The following is a 16,776-nucleotide window of genomic DNA, read 5'->3' as shown; positions in this document are numbered from 1 at the left end:
GGGTAGTGTCATTGGCCCACTCCTATTCCTTCTTTATATAAACGACATTGGCGAAGTAGTGCAGAGTAAGTTACGATTATTTGCAGACGACGCTGTAGTTTACAGAGAAACTCGTTCCAGCAAAGATATAGATGAACTAACGAATGACCTTGCTGCTATCCAAGCTTGGTGCGATGCTTGGCAGTTAGAATTAAATTTGGAAAAATGCGTCGTAATGAATTTCTGGAAGAAGAATAACTCCCTACAGCGTAACTATGTCATTCGGGGCGCGCAGTTAAAGGCAGTTGAATCTGTGAAATATCTAGGGGTTAGACTCAATAATGATCTATCGTGGAATAAACATATTCGAGAAATAACCGGTCAAGCTAATCGTAAAATGGGTTTTGTCAAAAGAATATTAGGAAAGTGCGACGACAAAGTGAGAGAAATTAGCTACTTTTCCCTCGTTAGACCACATTTGGAATACGCTGCCAGTGTTTGGGACCCTCATGAAAAAGGCTTAATAACAGAGTTAGAACGCGTGCAAAGAAGAGCTGCCAGGTATGTGAAAGGTCGTTACGATAGTCTTGTTAGTGTAACTGACCTCTTACATAAACTCGGATGGGAATCTCTGTCGGACCGTAGATTGAAAAATAGACTAAACCTTTTGGATAAATTCAAGAGCAGTGTCTTTTCTGACGAAGTTAACCATATCTTGCGGACGCCAACGTACTACGGAAGATCAGATCATATAAATAAAATAAGAGAGATAGATTGCAGAACAGACAGATTCCGAATGTCATTTTTTCCACGATCAATAAGAGATTATAACGGCAGCAATAGAACGCGTAAATAGATTGCATGACTTGTAGTGTAGCCTACTAACCTATGTAAAACTTACTGCATGTTTCTGAATTTCTATTCTATATTCTATTTCTAACAGCATATAGTAGTATAGTTTGTTATTATACGGGACGTTTCTTGGACGGTGTGGTGTGCATGTGGGAGTCCAAATGCATGCTGCATGCTGGTGATTGATCACCCCCTGCCAAACACCCTTGAGGTGGCTCGCAGGGTAATTTGTAGATGTAGATGTAGATGTAGATGTAAGCTTAGGGAGAAAAGAGGCAGGGGGTGGAGAGAATATCTTGCAGGTTTTACACCTGGGACGATTGCAAGGTGAGGGTGTGGAGATAGTGACTGACTGCGACTTTTGGAGAGGGCGGGTGGCTTTAAATATGGTGTTTAAATTCGGTGGTCTCTTAAATGTTATCCGAGGAGTGGACGGGAAAATCTGAGAGGTGGACTTGTGTTTGGAAAGGATGGGGTACAGGTCCTTCAATATGTTTTGTAGCAAATGAGCACCAGGGAAGTAGGTTGTGAGCAGAGAAGGAGAGTAATGTTTGTCTGCGCGGGGTTTACTGTGAATAGCCGGTTTTTTTCTTATTTTGTTCATCAAGAGTTTTTCGGGGTAGCCGCGGTGAAGAAGAGAGGTGTGGAGTTTGGATAGGAATTTTTGAAGGTCTTCGGGGTTATTACAGATTCTGTGTCCCCGGACAGAGAGGGAATAAGGGATGGAACGTTTGGTGTGTGGTGGATGGCAACTGCTGTAGTGAAGGTATTGTTGTTTGTTAGTAGCTTTGATGTGAACCGATGTTTTAAATTTGTTATTATCTGAAAGGTGTATGTCCACATCTAAGAAGTTGATATTGGTTTTGGAGATGGAAGAGGTGAAAGAGACTGAGGCAGAAGCGTTAAGTGAAGAAACATATAGAATTACATATAGAATCATATATATATAGAAGTGAAGAAACATATAGAATTCAGAATATATATATATATATTTTATACATTAACTTCTCCCACCTGCTCTTCGACCTCCAACCTTCCCGGACGCACTTTACGCATTACAATATTTACTATTTCGGTATTATATTGTTCGATTTTTTCATTGTGGTTCTTGACTGTGATCTCGTTTGTCTAAAATTATAGCCTTAGCTAGTCTTTATTGAAATAAAGAAAGCTATTAAAACATATCCAACTAAATAAATAAACATATTCACACCAAAAGTACACGTTCTCACTATAATACACTACAATATCTCACGTGAGATTAGGTGGATGGGGGAAAGTTGGAGCTAAATCTCGCGGCGTTTCATCAAAATCGCCTTCTCACGTAACTAGGGAGGTAGTCATTAAAGAGTCTGGTAGCTGATGAAAAATTTCTCGGGATTCTCAAACAGTGCAGTGCAATTTCTTTCCGCCTTGATATCCTCAATCACTGCGGCCAACACTGCACCATGCCCATGACGGGTCCGGGAAGCGTCGACATACACTGCATGAGCCAACATGTAAAGCAATTCCGCACTCAAAGGATCGTTGGTTAGAACATCCTGTCCATTAACGCACACACGATGGTTAATCTCTCCTAGCGTACACAAACACGTCCAGGAAATCAAATTCCGCTGCCTTCAAGCTCAGAGCAAACATTGGCGTCATTTCATACAAACGTTTTGGCACCCAAAACCTTCGCATGACATGACGATAAAACAAACCCTGACTCGCTGAGACCACGTAGTCATACCACGTAATCCGCACCTCATCGTCATCCTGCACATTGAGACGCCGCATGACCAGAGTCCTAGGTACATTCTCACAAAAATTTCTAAGGACAGTAAACATCTGGATTCCATTTCTAATTGATGTCAACTCCACGAAATACGCATTGTTCAAAGAAGAAACAAAAACGAAGTTTTTAAACCAATTCAAATAAGTACTCATTCTGTGAATATAACTCAATGAGCTATCTCCCAGAAAATCGAACCTCCATCCCGCTTAAATTTCTCCCAGAACACTCCCGGAGTCTCTACCACCCCTTTTGGGTCCACAAAAATTTTTGGATCATACACCACTGAACCCGCACCAACCAAAGCTCCTGCCATATCCATACAGTCCGCCACATCGCGTCCACTCATGTCGTACAAAGAATGAGGAAACATCTTCGGCGTTTTGACAGGACACTGTTGACATTTCCTATCACACATCATGCGTCGGCGATCAACCTCCCTGCTCAACCGATGCAGATTTTTAATTCGCCCAGCTCTACAGCTTTCGTTGATTCTCAAATGCATTGCAGATCTTCTTTGAGCATCCTTTGCATCTAACACGGGACAATAACTGTGGATATCAAACCCACCTCGATGTAAATGATGAAGCGGAGTCCTACCAATACCCTTAACCAGTACACTGTATCCATTAGGAACCAATTGTCTAGTATCATAATTTAGAAAATCCAAATGCACTTGACATTCACACAAGCGGCTCGACGCCGCATAAGCGTGTGGGAAGTGAAAGTGAGATTCAATTCTGGGAAGGCTTGCATCAATTTCTACTGACCCAATGCATCCAAGATGTAAGGGATAAGAACCCGACTCTCTCCAGTACCCTCAACTAATTTCTGCATATCCTTGGTAATTCCCAGATCAGCAACATCATTAGCGAGCATACTGTCCTTCCGACATCGACACCTCCTTAACAATAGTCTTCGGTTCCACGCCCGCAGCACACACCAGCTCATACGCACGCATTGCACCATCACCTGCCACACACACTTCACTTCCACACCCCATACGTACTAAATCTAATACATTAATATGAGGGAAATTTTTATTTACATGCAGCACTCCATTTAAATCTTGTACACCATGCAAATTAACATCCCACATATTTACATATCGTAGCAAAACTGCCACAACTTTAGAAAGACGTGGATACGCACCCAACGCAAACACGTAATTCTCAATCAAACTCTTATTGATTCATACCAATTTGATCTAACCAATCAACATAACGAAACCCACCAGCAAAACCTATAGCTATCAAATCTCTGCAATACAACGTTAAAAAAATACCAAAAGGAACTGAATGAGAAGTGTCGACATGATAGATCCTACCATCATAGGCGACTTCATAAACTAAACTATTAATACTAGGAACAAACTCGAAAAGCTTCAGAATTACATCAGAGATTGGAGGGAAAGGACCCAAAACAGCAGCATTACTATTTAGGACTTCTGCGATGACATTGCCCACTGATGTTTTTTCTTTCGCGTTGGCGATCGCGTGGATTTGTTCGGATGTTAATAGAGCTGGCCCCGACAGTGATGGAGGGAGAGTGAGATGGCCTCGGGTGGTCTGATCGGAACGGGTGGAGCGGCTTTGAGGTTATCCACGAGTACTCACCACTGAGACGTAGAATACACAAACTGCGAAGACGATGGACACAATTATGTAGACGTTCAAGTTGGTCACTGAAATGAAGAACAACGTAACGTGAGTGATGGCTCTTAATGGAAGCCGATGTGGAAGTGTTCACCCTTTGTTCATCAATTGCGTATTTCTCATTCGACCCATAGAATTGAGTGGTGCGAAATAATCGCATCCGTCAACGCACACGTGCTAATTAAATGTGTACCAAATAAATGCGACGTAGTACGGATGGAGTGACTGACCTTGTTCAAGGGCGAGCGCGGGTGCGTAGAGTGTGAGGGCGTTGCTCATCATCTGCGGAAGGAAGGGGAGCAGGGGATGAGAAAGAGATGCATGTGCTATTGCGTGGTGGTGAACGAATGGCCACTTGATTCAGTGCCCGAGCGTCTGTTCTCTTGGCTTCCACTTACCCCTTGGATGACGAAGGCAAACGAGTAGAGCAGTCGCACTGGGTTGTTGAATCTCAGGAGAAGGTACTGGAAAATCGATGCGAAATCTCTGCGTTAGCCCAATATTTAAATGTGTGGGCGTTTTTAGATAGATAATATCATGATGATGAGCGATGGCAGATGAGAGCATGTTTTATTTGTATAGCCAATAATCTTATAGAACCTAGGTTCATATTCATTAAAATTTAAATAAAATTAAAAAAATCATTTCCCAATTAATGGATTGCAAACATGTTAATGGAAATGAAGAATCTAAACACTATGCTACGCAAAAAAGTATGAGAAATATGAAGAAACAATTTACACTATGTATACTGCAACTGAACTCCTTGCCTCTGCAAGCGATCGCCGTTGCCATAACGATAGCTCCAGCAATCGCTCCAATGATGGTGGAAAAATGATCGTTTCTCAAAATCATTTTCCACGATGGCTCCAGGGATGGGACTCCCATCTCTTTTGGCACGTCTCTTTTTCCGTTACCAAAACTGTATCTTTTACCGTCCTTCAGTCCATCCGAACGCGCGGCCGCTTACAGCGATTGCAACGACGCGCTTAGCTTTTAATGAAATGACAGTTGTAAATACGGAGTGTGACAAAATGCGCTATGGAAAGAGGGAAAATGGGAATGACCGTGTAATTCATAAAATGATGGCTATCGCGATCACTCTTTTGGTCCCTGAAAATCTATCGCTGCAGCTGCCTATCACTCTGAGGGACGGATGTAATTATCTTGTGATTCGGGCGCTAAGACCGTTAGGCGCTAAGGCATTTATCCTTAATATTACCAAAATAGGTGAATGGAAAATTAAGAAAGCGGATTGGACTGCTTTTGAATAAGACTTATATTTATCATGTCGTAAACATAAAAGGGGAAGAAAGTATAGCAAATTTAACAATGAGTACAATTGAAGGCGCCAATGGCTATTCCGAAGGAACAATGCATTAACTACGACAAAATAAACGGTATCATCGTCACATCTCCATCTAGAATGGGAACATGCACAATTTTTTATAACCAGATGAATCGAAAGACCACTATCTAAAATGGATTGGGTAAAAATTTCACAGGTGACCTGCGGTTTTTTACTGAGATATCACTCTTTAAAAATAATTCTTTTTCGGCAGCCTGAAAACACTGCGTCATGGGGCAATGGACGCGTGACGTCACAGAACGATATCGCTAGAGACCATTGTTTATATTTAGACAAGAAAGTAAGTGGATGAATGATGGAACGGCATTTCGAGTAAATTATTGCTTTTGCTTCTTAATTAGTGATTTTCACTAATCTTAATTGATTATTTCATTCAAGCATAACAAGCATAATGGATGTAAACGAGAAAAAACGAGAGAAAGTTTTACAAATCTTGCGTCGTGCCCTGTTGCTCAAATACCTCAAATTCCACGCCGAAGAAGGTTTTCATTTATGTCCCGAAAGATTCGAAGAAGGGATCAAAATGGTTGAGAGCCTGCAGAAGAGACGTAAATTCTATCTCGAAATTATCAACAGCTTTCTGTTGTGAGGATCATTTCAGCGTACGTGCCAGTAAGGTTGCAAATCTTATTTATGTGAGTAAAAAAAGATTGAATTGAGCCAAAGGATGTTATTGCCACGTAATATAAATTGAAAAGTTACAAACAATTACATCAAAGGAAAAACTTAATTATGAACGGAAAAAGTGTTATTATATTTCAAGAAAAGTATTATTATAAGATTTTTCTACCGTGTTGATGGAGGCTTTCGCGGGGTGGTGCAGCATGCGCAGCAAGGTTTTCGGGTTGACCTTGCCGAGCATTTTTCTACCGGTTTAAGTACGTGTGCATGGAGCTTTGATACTTGCATTTTTCAATTCATATATATATAAATAATTGAGCACAGGTTCCAGTGGCAATGAAGCTGACAAACTACGTGAACTGAAGCTGAGTCAGAGGATGACCGGGAGAGTAGTTCAGGTATTTCCTCTCAAGTGTCATCAAGTGTTGGGGTTCAAGTACGCACTAAATTCAGGAGCAAACAAACGCAAATAAAGACATGTGTTTCTGATAGGGCGACATCACCAAAAAAATAAAATATGTAAATACCCAGACACCCCCCATTCAAAGTTTGAAGAGAAGGAAAGTCAGTGAAACTTGTGAGGAGTCGAGCTCTGAGGAGGATGTGAGTGAAGAAGATGAGTACAGTTTTTCTGATAATTCATCTAATGACTCAGAAGCTGAATTTCTTAATGAAAATGACTCAGTTGAATGAAAGCAAGTAGCAATTGCACGAATAAATTTAGTTAATAGAAACCCTAAGCTATACATGGGTGTACCTGAAAACTGTTGCTTCATTCTGGGCACTCTTCAGAGAAACACAAATTTACATATGTCCATGATCATGCTAACTCTAAAAAAGATAAGACTTAATGAATGCATTACTATTCTCTCTGATGACTTTAGCATATCATTCAGCACAGCTAGTAGGGTGTTTCATGATGCTGTTCCAAAAATATCCCAATGTATGAAACAGCTCATTATATGGCCAGCCAAGAAAAAGATATTAGAGTTACTGCCAATACCATTTCGATCAAGGTATAGCCATGTACAATTAATTATTGATTGCTTACAGGTAGAGATAGAAAAACCATCGGACCCTGTAAAACAAGCTCTAACATGGTCGGAATACAAGTCTGCAAATACTCTGAAGTACTCGGTGTCTAGCTCACCTGATGGATTAATAAATTACATATCTAAGGGCTTTGGAGGTCGGATATTGATTCACTGCTTCTAGAGCAATGTGATTACTTTAACTGCTTGCCTTCTCATTGTGCTGTGATGGCTGATCGGGGTTTCAAACACATTGATAGCTTTCTTGGCACAAAAGGCTGCACATTAATTCCACCCCCCAGTGTTAAGTCTCAAGTGAAGAGCACCAAAAAGGAAGTAATGGAGACGAAAATATTGCCAGCTTGAGGATTCATGTTGAGCGTGTTATCAGACGCATTAGGGAATTTAAAATGTTAGTTCCTCATGCCTGTATAGATCACAATCTTATTACCTTGATGGATGATGTGATTATTATATCTTGTGGCTTAATTAATCTTCAGGCTCCATTAATAAAGTAGCATACTTGAAAAAATGCCGACAATGAAAGGGAGTGCAAAATAAATTTATTACAAAAATATAGCAAGAAGGATATGGGGCCAGTTCTGGGGTAACTAAAAAAAACTAATCATGTTTACAGCTGTTGAAAAGAATAGGAAAAATATTTTTCTCCCAAAACCTTGTGGCGGCAGCCACAACATTCATTACAAAATCATGGTCATGCTCAATCCATAGACAAGAAATATTCTTTGTCTTCTCAAAATCAGGAGCAGCAACACAAAGTGCAGCTCCTTTTTTCTTTTTTTCAGAGATAGTGTTATATTATGAGACACATTTAGTTTGCTAAATGCCGAATCATATTTTTGGTGAGTGAAGATGTTGTAATAATTCAGAATTATTAGGCATTAATCATACCTGAAACATATTTGTACATTAGTCTATTATTTCATTACTTATATTCTAACGACTATGGAGCTGATATAAGAGAACCGCATGATAAGTTTGGTATTAAAATTATAGGCAACTAATAAACCGCTGATGAAGGATAGTTTATTTGATTTCAAAAATAAGTATTTATAAACAGAAAACAATATTAAAACTTAAAATTTTTCCTATGCATTGAATAGCTTGCTTACCTGCTTGCTTTCACTCCACGCATCTCGGCGGCGACGAAAGAATCACTGTTTTTAAGGAAGGCGGCCTCAATAAAGGAGTCAACCATAGGTAAATTGTCTGACTGCGCCTTCTTAAATCCCACTTCAGTCATTTTGTCAATCAGTTTTCTTTTCACCTCATTCCTCCAACAATCCCCCTCTTTTTCCATCAACAACTCCCTAACGACATTAAAGATCTGTATTCATTGAAAAACAGCAGTATTTACTATTTAGACATCGAATTTTACGGAGAACTGAGGCCACTGAGACTGAATATTGTTCGGTGACGTCAAGCCAATGAGAAAGCGTTCTGGGTCACGTGACTTTCGTCGATTTTTTTAGAATTTCATTAGCATTTTACAGCATTTGTGATTGACGTAGACAACTTTGGCTTATATATTCGGATTGGTGAGAAAATTTTCTATAAGATAGGCTACAATAACGGGAGAAACAAAGTTCATGCATGTTCCCCATTTGCGATATATTTGGTTCTTCCCTCCAGAAAGTCTATAGTTGAGTGAACTTCGCCTAGAATTCCTAGCCTTTAAGAACAAGCATGGCAATTCATGTAATGGTCACCGCCGTTCACGGGGCAGGAATGAAATATTAAACTCATTTCCGCCATGCGCGGAGTTGAGGCTCCCTACCGGTTATCTACATTGAACTCCCCCCTCCCTCGCGTAGCCATCTTCGATGGACCGAAAATACCTTACATCTAGTACCATAAGCCTCGGTACAATTGCCATGGGAACTAAGAGACCTGGATAGCGTCGTGGTTTGTGCAATGGCCGGGAAAACCAAAGTTTCGTTATTCGATTCCCGGTACTGGATAGTATTTTTTTTCTCATAGCAATTCATGTGAACAAGATGCATGAACTCGCAAAATATCTTACACCAACGTGAAATAATCGTAACTGCATAAACGACATGGACATAAAAGCATATAGTTACCCCCAAAATATAAAGAAGTTAAATTAAAAATTACCTGGGAGACTTCATCAATATTCTCACTTCTAGATTCCCATCCCATACGACGTAACAACTTTTACGTCCGTTGCGTTACTTCGTATCCCTATTGTTAACGGATCAGTGAGGTGTGTGAAAGGTAGTAAGTCCATCATCCCAGCCTTGCACGATAGATAAAAAAAACACGAGGGAATTTCAAATAATCCTACTCCCCAATGGCGAGGGAGGCGTAAAAAGAGGACTTGAGTCACCTGTTGTGGGAGTCCTTCCGAAAAAACCTTCCTCCCATCTGATTACAATTCTCAGCTGTTGTCGAACTAAATGTCATTTACTACGCGTCCATTTTTCCGGCGTCTTCTAATCTCCATCTCTTCCAACTTGTCCATTGTTCACCTTTTCGTAATCACGTTTAGTATCCGTGGCATGAATGCATATCCCTCCTCTATCAGATGTTTTGCGAAATCGGATTGATCGAGAGACATTCCCATAAAGGAGACATCACTGCTGTTCTCTTTCCCTATTACGAAAGGATCTTCACGTTTTACCGACGTAAAATGCCCTGCAGTCTTTGCACGTCAATCTGCATTCACCACACTTACCCAATGGGTCTTTCGCATAATTTAACAATGCCCTCTGGTTATTCGGGTCATAGACTATTGACTATTTTGATGTGGTGGAAAAGATGACGTCGATGCTATTAGTACCGAGTCTCTGTCGATCAAATCATAGTTACTTTCATCATTATTTCGTAATATTCTTCCAAAACGTTTCGCCTGATAATATCCAAAACATAGTCTGATGTGTGAAACACGGTTAGGAGAGTAGCTAATACGAAGAAGGAATGGGAAAAGAGGGATTGTCCAGATACGTAGGAGGAGAAAAGTTCTACCACTCAAGTAGAAAAGGAAACAGATGGATTGACGACGCTGTACCGATAACGCGAGTGGCGAACAAGTTCGAGATGCAGAATAAGAGCAAAGCACAACGAAGACTGGATTGGCAAATTATGGAGCATGTAAAGGCCCGCTGTGGGGCCATGTAGAATTTTTCTAACGGGGGAATGGTATTGAACTAGCGTTGGCTAGCGTCACTATGAGCTTGTGCCGGCGGCCAAAAACGTATTCGTTGTGCCAGTCCAGTCTTCGGCTGGCAGTTTCTCACCTCGTTCACGGAAGTGATGCCAAGGCGTTCGTAGACGGGGATGAATAGCCACGTGGTCATGGGCCCACCGATGACGAACGCCCAGCCGAGGACGTAGAGCTGCGCGCCGTAGTTATACATTTCCACGGGACTCCCGAGGGCTGTGATCGCAGTGGAAAACCTGGGAGGCATATTTTCGGACATTCATGAATTCCCAGAAAATAATAAAAGTACACTTAACAGAGAAAACAGTGATCATTATATGACGCAGATAAAAGGAAATTGAGGTTACAGAAGCCAATAAGAAAGAGATGAAACGATAGCACAGAGAAAACAGTGGTAGTTACATGAAATGAGCACATAAGAGATAATATGTTGAAGAACTATGTATAGTGTTATGCTACAATGACTGAGAATTTACCACTCAAAATCATTTTAGAGAAATCGATTAGTCTTTTTGGTGTTCGAAGACCTTTTTATTTATTAGTATAAAAATATCGGGTGTAGGGTTCAATTGTAATTAAACTCATGTTGCCGTTCTTTCGCCACCTACTCGTTTTATGGATAAAAAGTGGAGTTCTTTTTCTCAGTGTATTTGTTACTACTGGAAAATCCATGTTGTATAATGCGAACGGCTCGTAAAATTATAAAAATGGGTACTACATTGTTACGGGCTTGAACGGGGACCGCAAAGCCCAGTCGGCAGGGGCGTGTAAGACCCGCCAAAAGTGTTACTGTATTTGGGAACACTTTTTCATATGCTAGAACCTACAAGCGTCACTGTTTATGTTATGCAGTGTATCGGACCCGCAGTAATAGAGATAATACAGAACAATCACGGCGGTTATATCCGAGTATCTAATTTTAGTTTGAACAAATGAACTAACAGTGGGACTTCTTATTTGAAAGGGAATACAAGGAACAAGCCGCCATGAATTTGCGCCATGCAAATTTCAAGCAAATACATTTTATTTTTACAGTAATTCCCAAGGAATAGGAAGATTTTCTTGGCGCGCTTGAGGGTGGATGTCTGAGTGAATGTCAGTTTGAGATTAAACAGTGGCCATTTCACTTTTTGAAATTGGATCGCGGGAGTGGAACATTTTGGAAAGGAAAATCTCTTTTCTTTTCAATTTACTAGTACAAGTAGGATTGTTAAACCTTTGATTTATACTTTACCAATATATGCTATGTATACTATGCTTATTAGATCTTTTGATTTGACGATTAGGAAAGCGGAAAAATATAAACGAGTATTGGATTGCTATGTCTCATGACATGACCTATTATCCACTTATAGTCGTGTGTGTGTGGGGTCAAAGGTCACTGATGCATCCATCCGACTTTGCAGGAAGTCAGAGATGGCAACAAAAGGCATTGGCGATGTGCTTAGTTTGAAATGGTCGCGTCCTCACCCGATGATGAGGGATATTCCGACGGGGACGAAGTGCATTCGCCGGTTGCCCATGAGGAATTCGGAGGCCGTGGTGCGCTTGCTGAGGAAGCAGCCTTGGATGACGCCCGCGGACACTGCGATGGACAGGATGACGCCGAAGACGGCGTAGTCCGCCCCGCCGAAGGGTCGCTTGCCCAGGGCGTCTGCCCCCGAGCACTCCGACGCACCCGACATCTCCATTATTGCGTCGTCTATGTCAGTGTGGGCAACCAACAGGGAAGAATAGTCAATCTTAAATCAGAGACTGAGTAGTTCAAATTTCACTTATACATATATTAGCACATCACTTAATGTCATTCGCGGAAGTTATCTTTTTTCAATTTGTTCAAATTGATCGCATTTTCAATGCACCATAAGTTATTCCTTCATCATTCATAACGCAATTAACATCATTTTAAATTTTCATTGAATTGTCATTTTTATTACTGTGTTTGAAAACGGTGCAAATCGTGAAAAATAGCCAGTTTACTCTTTCAAAATTTCAATTGCTCTGTTTGCAACGCCAATTATCCGAATGTTAATGATGCAGTTTCATGGTAAGCGTCTTTTTGCCATTTTGTCTTCCAATGTACTCATAGCAATGTCCTGTGCCGGACACTTACCCAAAAATAAACGAAAAAATCGGGGAAATAAAATTCGATAAAATGTGATCATTAGGGTATTCAAAGGGTTTGTTTTTTTATGCCAAACACAGTAATGCAAATATTTTCTAAATCTAATGTAAAATAAGCTCTTTAATACGTATCACAAGCCGAAACTACTCTCTGGAAATGCACCGCGCGCAGCGATTCCTCGCTTACACCGTGAAATACGAATATGCCGAGGTGGGTTAAGTTCCAGTTATGGCCTCGACTTCGGATACCTATTTGACAGAGTGTTGCTTTGGTTGCAAAATTAATTTTTTTGTGAGCGCGTCGTTGAAGCGAGAGGAGATAATCAACTTTTGTATCGACCATGGTGTGTTCAAATCATCTATATGCTGTAATCGGTGCGGATACGTGTGCGAACTGTACCTCCAACACCTCCACTTCAGATGCAATAGCAAGGTGTCGATTTGCAAGAGGGCGGCGAAAAGGTGCGGAGTCAAAACAATCTGCAAGCAAAGGATCGTTTTTTGAAAACGCTTATCTCCCGCTGGATACATACGAAAAATTAATATCTGTTCTTCTGCGCCTTAAACCACCACGACAGCAGTTTCTGCAGCGGGAATTGAGGGTCAGTTCGAATACTGTGGTATTACTTTTGCCGAGAAGTTTTTATAGACCACTCCATCCGATGCAGCACCAAGTTATGCGGACCAAACATTATTGTTGAAATAAATGAAGCTAAATTCGACAAAATAAAATGCTGTCGTGGCCGCATTATTGATGGACAGTGGGTTTTCGGCAGCATTGATCGTGACGCTCGCCGCTCGTTCTTGGTCCCAGCGGAAAACCGTAACATGCACACACTACTCCGTATCCTGAAAGAGAGTTGCCGGGCACATTTATCATGAGCGACTGTTGGAAGGCCTACGATTGCCTTTCTACTGAGGGGTTCCATCATCTTAAAGTGAACCATTCGAACGATTTCATAGAGCCTAAAAGTGGTGCTCGTACAAACACTCTTGAAAGGCAGTGGGGAGAAGTGAGGAACACGATTCCAAAGTTCGGTGTTCGGAAGTTGAACTTCATTTAGGTACCTTGCAGATTGTTTGCAGATTTAGTAAATGTTTTGCTTCGCGACGGCTCAGTGAACGCTGTCACACATTCAATATAAGTTATCATGATTATTACTATGCACGCGCGGAAGTACATGTCTACAAGAATGAGTGCTTTCAGGACGAAGTGGGGAAGTAATGGAAGACAGCGAAGCTGAGGTTCTCGAAGATAGAAGATCTAAAGCTGTGCGTTCAGCCAGATATCGCATACTTTCCTAACTAGTCTTAAGTAAACAATTAGGCAAAACGCAACGCATTCTTGCATAGAAAACGCATTCACGCTAAAACTACTAGTTTAAAAAAATCTCTCTTGATGCTGGAGTAGGTGCCGAAAAAAAGAACACAAATAAGCTCACGTAATTGAGAGCTCCCCTTACTGTGAAAAATGGGAGCGCTGCCTAATTTAAGTGGGAAAGTTATTGGCCTCACCTCAAGCGAAATGCCCGATGTGGGAATCCATCGCCCTTGTTTCCAGAAGTCACCCAACTAAACTGGGGATTTGCTTTTCAGGGCCGTGGAGAGAGGAATGTTCATTCGCTGCAGTATCATTCGCGGCTGAAAACCGTCCCGCTGCTATCGCTCTCAACTGGTTTTTGTGACCGCGTGAAAGACGACTGAATGGAGTTGAAAATCCATCCGATTTCTTTTGTCTTATCGGCGGACGATTTTATTTACATTATGATAGGATTTCAGTGCAGCTAATCAAAATTTTCGTGATTTTTTTAAATATTGACCTTCAAAATGTTCTCAGCAGGTTGAAATTGTGTTCATTCCAGCGTGGAGGATGACGAAATGATTTTGGTAGAGAGTAGAACTTTGTTGAACTAAAAGTAAAAAAAAAATAACTTTGAACGTTCAGTGTACTTCATAATGAAAGACAATATTAAACTCGACGCCTAATTTAGTATCGACCAACCCGCTTTACGCATAGCTGTGTCGCTTATTTATCGCTTAGTATCTATATAACCAAATGTTTTTGCCATAATAAATTCACATAAACTGGTCTTATTGGCTTTCACCTGCCAATATTTACTTTTTGATCAAGTGGAAGATAATTTGGTATTCGTATTAGCTTTGAAAATCCGGAGCCGGAGACAGTAAATCTCCATCACATCAGGTTATTTTGTGAAATCACAGTCACTTCCATGGTGATTGTACACAAATAGTAGAGGGTGAATAAAAATGAATTATGCCTAATTAACATGTGGTATACACAATACGTTGCGTATACGACATGTGACGTTGTAATTAGATATGTTATATGCACGGTGTATTTCAGTTATTTGGCTTCTGAATGGTGGTTGCGCAATGCTCCACCTCTGCGGCGTGGGTAGCGGTGAAATTCACATCGAATGCCCCAAGAGGAAAAATTCCCCTGGACAGTGAATCGAGGTTCGTAAAAATAGTACATGTTGTGAATTCTGATTCTTTATTGATTTTACAAAGGAATCATTTTTCCGTTTTAACGATCACATTGAGCATAGCGTATGAATTAAATATTTACGTCACTTCATTTTGGATCTCGAATGTCATGGAGTCGTAAATATTTGCAGGAAGCTTCACTTTCTGTCAACTCTAGCCGATAGCGTTGAGAACTGAAAAGGCTGTTGATAGTCTTGGAAGCAATCTGGAGTCATTGAAACCACCTTCATATAATTTTAAGGCAGAAAATTCTGTTTGTGGATTCCGATACTTTGGTTTGATTTATTCGGTGAACAATGGCAATGACACAGCTCACGATGGAGGGATTGATTCCCTCTATTCCGAAGAGAACCAAAGGAACGAATCATTAAATGATGGGCCGTCAGTCAGTATGGATGGAACGAGGCCCTAGAAGATGTAAAGCTGATGCTTGGAAATACGCTCTCTTCCCCGCCACACTTCTCATGGACGCGGCGGCCCTTTGAATTGGAACGGGAACGTAATCCTACCTGAAGATAATATTGGGTTTATCTTATGTTTTGGATCTTACTTCGTAAATTAAGAAGCTGATCTTATCTATGTTATTTCTTCATTCCAACGTCTCCCGAGGGCCAAAAGGATAATAAAAAAATAATAAAAAGTTAGCTCTTTTGTCAAAACATTTCTATCACGATTCTGCGCTAATCTATGAAAAAATTAGTTTTTAAATGCTCACTCGTGAGTTTCAATCTAAACCTTCATGTCCCCTGTGAAACTTCTAATTGATCAGATAATTTCTTGGCTTTAATGAAGAGACTGTGATATGCCATGACATTTTGAAATATGCCTTTGCTTGTAATCCCAAGTATGAGAGGGCGAAAATGTTTTTTCTTGAGCATTTTGATAAAATTATTATGACATTTTAGACTGTAGGAAAGTGACGAAGCTAAATAAATCAATCCCACTGGCTGCTGTGGCTAATTGATGACTAATTTCGCCGTTTTCTTCATGTGAGTGCGTACTCCCTACGAGAGACGTGATAGGTGAAAATTTAGAAAATCCTCAAGAGCGGTCCTCCGAGGTGGTGCCTATCTTCTCTGTCAATCGATCAGAGTATATTGAAAGACTTAGTCTTTTGAAATTGGTTATCTAAGCATTTCGACCTGAAGACGCTCGTACGATACCGGGGGTAACTGTTGACTTAATATTAGGGTGGGCAGAAAAGAACTTATTTTTTATTTCGGCGTTGTAATAGCAAATAAAAGTTGGTAATTGCGAAATCAGTTGACATCTTCCAGTCAAGCATAGGTCCTAAAGTTTGACAAAGTATGAAAAAACTTCATTTTTGCGATTATTTTTTAAAAAATTTAATGAGATGTTTTCGTAATGTAATTGTTTGCAAGGTTTTCAAATGGTAAGCCGTAAAACATTGTGTTTCAATGTATTTAGATCAGTTGATGTCTTTTAGTCGCGAATAGGGTCTAAAATTTGCCGAAATATTGAAAATTTCACATTTTTTCGAGTTTTTAAAATATTTAATGTAATTTTTTTAACGTTATAATTTTATTTTTGAGCATTAGAAGATTGTGTTTTACTATGGTGTGAACAAAATAACAAATTCCATTTGCGTAATGACCCCAATGCTGTAGAAAAACAGTACCTGAAAAAATGTAGGCCTATGA

General features: G+C 40.3%; 1 protein-coding gene across 1 annotated transcript in view; it reads right to left on the bottom strand.

Annotated features, from left to right (window-relative positions):
- Positions 1 to 14,293, bottom strand: part of LOC124173263 (sodium-coupled monocarboxylate transporter 2-like) — a 38,533-nt gene extending 24,240 nt beyond the window's left edge. The window contains exons 1-6 of the mRNA XM_046552784.1: positions 14,123 to 14,293; positions 11,954 to 12,185; positions 10,560 to 10,719; positions 4,659 to 4,724; positions 4,491 to 4,542; positions 4,222 to 4,289 (exon numbers count right to left, since the gene is read on the bottom strand). Coding sequence (XP_046408740.1) covers positions 4,222 to 4,289; positions 4,491 to 4,542; positions 4,659 to 4,724; positions 10,560 to 10,719; positions 11,954 to 12,174 — 567 coding nt within the window. The 5' untranslated portion in view covers positions 12,175 to 12,185; positions 14,123 to 14,293. The remainder of the gene's footprint in view (positions 1 to 4,221; positions 4,290 to 4,490; positions 4,543 to 4,658; positions 4,725 to 10,559; positions 10,720 to 11,953; positions 12,186 to 14,122) is intronic.
- Between the last annotated feature and the right edge of the window lie 2,483 nt (positions 14,294 to 16,776).

The sequence above is a fragment of the Ischnura elegans genome, chromosome 1, assembly GCF_921293095.1.
Source record: "Ischnura elegans chromosome 1, ioIscEleg1.1, whole genome shotgun sequence".
Classification (NCBI taxonomy): Eukaryota; Metazoa; Arthropoda; class Insecta; order Odonata; family Coenagrionidae; genus Ischnura; species Ischnura elegans.
The sequence above is the reverse complement of the archived record's forward strand: the minus strand, read 5'-3'. Positions and strand labels throughout refer to the sequence as shown.